The sequence below is a fragment of the Nicotiana tomentosiformis genome, chromosome 11 (genome assembly GCF_000390325.3).
Source record: "Nicotiana tomentosiformis chromosome 11, ASM39032v3, whole genome shotgun sequence".
NCBI lineage: Eukaryota > Viridiplantae > Streptophyta > Magnoliopsida > Solanales > Solanaceae > Nicotiana > Nicotiana tomentosiformis.
The window spans coordinates 85,550,072-85,553,385 of NC_090822.1; the positions used below are offsets into that span (position 1 = coordinate 85,550,072).

General features: G+C 31.0%; 1 protein-coding gene across 1 annotated transcript; it reads left to right on the plus strand.

Moving 5' to 3' along the window:
* The first annotated feature begins 321 nt into the window (after positions 1-321).
* LOC138901780 (uncharacterized) lies at positions 322-2,153 on the plus strand. Its single transcript, XM_070189570.1, has 2 exons — positions 322-663; positions 1,572-2,153. Exons 1-2 carry the CDS (start codon positions 322-324, stop codon positions 2,151-2,153), a joined length of 924 nt encoding a protein of 307 aa, XP_070045671.1.
* Positions 2,154-3,314: the final 1,161 nt, after the last annotated feature.

A 3,314-nucleotide genomic window follows, 5' to 3' on the forward strand; every position in this document is an offset into this window, starting at 1 on the left:
AACGGTAGATTTACCAACCAGAATGAGACTGTCCGTACTCTCCTTAATGGCCTTAGATGTAAGACCTTAAGAGATTTTAGATGGTATAAAGACACTTTTATGAGTAGAGTGATGGAACTACCAGAAAATAAGCTTGATCATTGAAAAACTAAGTTTATAGATGACCTTCCCTCTTTATTTGCTGAAAGAGTTAGAAAGATTTTAAGAAGTAGTTATGGTGAAATTCCATACAGAGACTATACCTATGGTAAGTTAATAGAAATTTGCACAGAGGAAGGGTTAAACCTGTGTAATAAATTAAGATTGTCCAGACAGCTTAAAATGGATAAGCTTAAGGAAAGAAACCAATTAGGGGATTTTTGCACCCAGTTCGGTTTACCCGGTTTACCCGAGACTTCTACTCATAAGAAGAAGAAACATAAGTATCATAGATACCCCAACAAAGACAGTCCTTATAAAAGAAAAATATCTAGATATAGATCCAAAGAAGAACGAGAAGCTAAGAAAGCCCATCGTAAGGCTACTAGATTTACCAAAAATAGGTCTAAGAGAGATCTAGCTGACATTAAGTGTTACAAGTGTGGTAAATTTAGCCATATAGCCCCGAATTGTAAGCTCCAAAAGCTGAAAACCTTAGGACTAGACGATGAGTTACGTGATAAGGTTTATGGTTTGTTATACACTTCTAGATCAGAATCTGATTATTATTCTGAATCAGAATCCGAAGCTGAAATAGATTTAATTGATTTATCTGATAGTGATAAACATGTTGATAATACTTGTACAACTTGCAAAGGTAATACATGTACTTGTGATGATGATGAATTTTATAAATTGCAATCACAGTTTCAGGATTTGAACATGAAAACTATTACATCTGATAATGTAATAGAACTTTTAAAAGAAGTTACTGATGAAAAACTTCATGAAAAAATTATTAATTTGGCTGCTAGTTCAAGTTCTAATTCAAGTTCTAGTTTCCAAAACCTTTTGAAAAAGAATTTGAATATTCCCCGTCTTATTCTTTACTAGAGGTTAATAACCGTCTTTTAAATAAAAATACAACTCCAGCAAGAGATTCTTCTTTCGATGATTTAAAAGTTAAAGTTGAAAACTTGAAACGAGAGATCAAATCTCTTAAACAAAATCAAATGATTTATGATCATAGGATTACTCAGATTGAGAAAATCAATTCTCCAGCTGAGAAATCTAATGATAAAAACAAATGTATTTTTGAAAATGATATTGAAGAAAAACCTATTAATTTTAATCCTAAACATGATATGTTTTTAGGAATGATGCAGATTATTACTGCTCATAAATGGTATATTAAATGTACTATTCTCATTGATAATAGTTTTTCTATTACAAACATTGCCATGATTGATAGTGGAGTAGATGTTAGCTGCATTCAAGAAGGTTTAATACCTACGAAATATTTTCAAAAAACTACTCATATGGTTAGATCTGCATCCGGACATGCTTTAGATATAAAGTATAAATTGCCTAATACGGGTATCTGTCAGAATAAAGTCTGTATTCCCCATTTCTTTTTCTTGGTTAAAAACCAGTTATACCCTCCAATTATACTTGGAACACCGTTTATTAACGTAATTTGTCCTTTTACTAGCATAGACTCGAAAGGTTTTACTGCTACTTATAAGGATAAAGAGATAAGTTATACTTTTGTTACAGATCCAGTAACTAGAGATATTAATGCTTTAATTGATATGAAGCAGAAACATATTGATTCTTTGCAGTTAAAATTATTTAGTATGAATATATTTGATACTTTGAATTCTACTAAAGTACAAGAAAAGATCAAATTGATCTCTGAAAGTATTGCTATTGATATTTGTGCAGAACATCCTAGTGCTTTTTGGAATAGAAAAAAGCATATTGTAACTCTGCCTTATGAAGATAATTTCTCTGAGGATGATATTCCTACTAAATCTATACCTTGTCATATGAATGCAGAATTAGTGGAATTCTGCAAAAAGGAGATTGATAACTTGTTAAAAAAGGGTTTGATAAAACCCTCAAAATCTCCTTGGTCTTGCACAACTTTTTATATTAATAACGCAGCTGAAAAGGAACGTGGTATTCCTAGATTAATCATTAATTATAAACCCTTGAATAAATATTTGAAGTAGGTTAGGTATCCTATTCCCAATAAAAGAGATTTATTGTCAAGATTATATGATGCCAATATATTTTCAAAATTTGATTTAAAATCTGGATATTGGCAGATTCAAATATTTAAAGAACATACTTATAGAACTGCTTTTAATGTTCCATTTGGGCAATATGAATGGAATGTTATGCCTTTTGATTTGAAGAATGCCCCTTCTGAATTCCAAAAAATTATGAATGATATTTTCAACCCCTATCTAGACTTTATCATTGTTTATATCGATGACATTTTGGTATTTTTCAAAATACTTGAAATGCATATTAAGCATTTAGATATTTTTAAAAGAATTGTTATACAAAATGGTTTTGTTATCTCAAAACAAAAAATGAGTTTATTCCAAACTAACATTCGATTTTTATGACATTATATTTGTCAAGGAAAGATTACTCCTATTCAAAGATCGATCGATTTTGCTTCAAAATTTCCCGATGTTATTACTGATAGAACCCAGTTACAAAGATTTTTGGGAAGTTTAAATTATATATCACCTTTTTATAAAGATTTGTCGCGTGATTTAACCCCCTTATATGATAGGCTAAAAAAGGATTATAAAAACTATTGGACTGATAGTTATACTGCTTTGGTTAAAAATATTAAGCAACGCGTTAAATCTTTACCTTGCTTGACCCTTGCTAATCCTGCATGGCAAAAGATTATCGAGACAGATGCGTTTAATATTGGTTACGGAGGGATTTTGAAACAGATAAATCCCAATAATAAGAATGAATATCTGATTAGATTCTACTCTGGTAAATGGTCTGAAGCCCAGAGAAAATACGCCACTGTGGCACATGAAATGTTAACCATAGTAAAATGTGTTTTAAAATTTCAAGACTATTTATACAATCAAAGGTTTTTGATAAAAACTGACGCACAATTTGTTAAATATATGTTTAACAAAGACTTTAAACATGATGCCTCGAAAATGATATTTGCAAGATGGCAAGCTCAATTAGCCCCTTTTGATTTTGAAATACAATATAAAAAGGGAATTGATAATTCTCTACCAGATTTCTTATCTCGTGAATATTTACAGGATGGAACCCTCCTGGGTTAGGGGAAGAGGTAGAGGTTGGGGAAGATCATCCCCACAGTCCAAAGGAAGATCATCACCTTCAGG

What these genes read in the sequence shown, in the direction of transcription:
- LOC138901780 (XM_070189570.1), top strand. Translation starts at nt 322, where the DNA reads ATGGATAAGCTTAAGGAAAGAAACCAATTAGGGGATTTTTGCACCCAG. An exon ending in ACGATGAGTTACGTGATAAG is followed by an intron (nt 664 to 1,571) that starts GTTTATGGTTTG and finishes GTTAAAAACCAG; the next exon opens with TTATACCCTCCAATTATACT.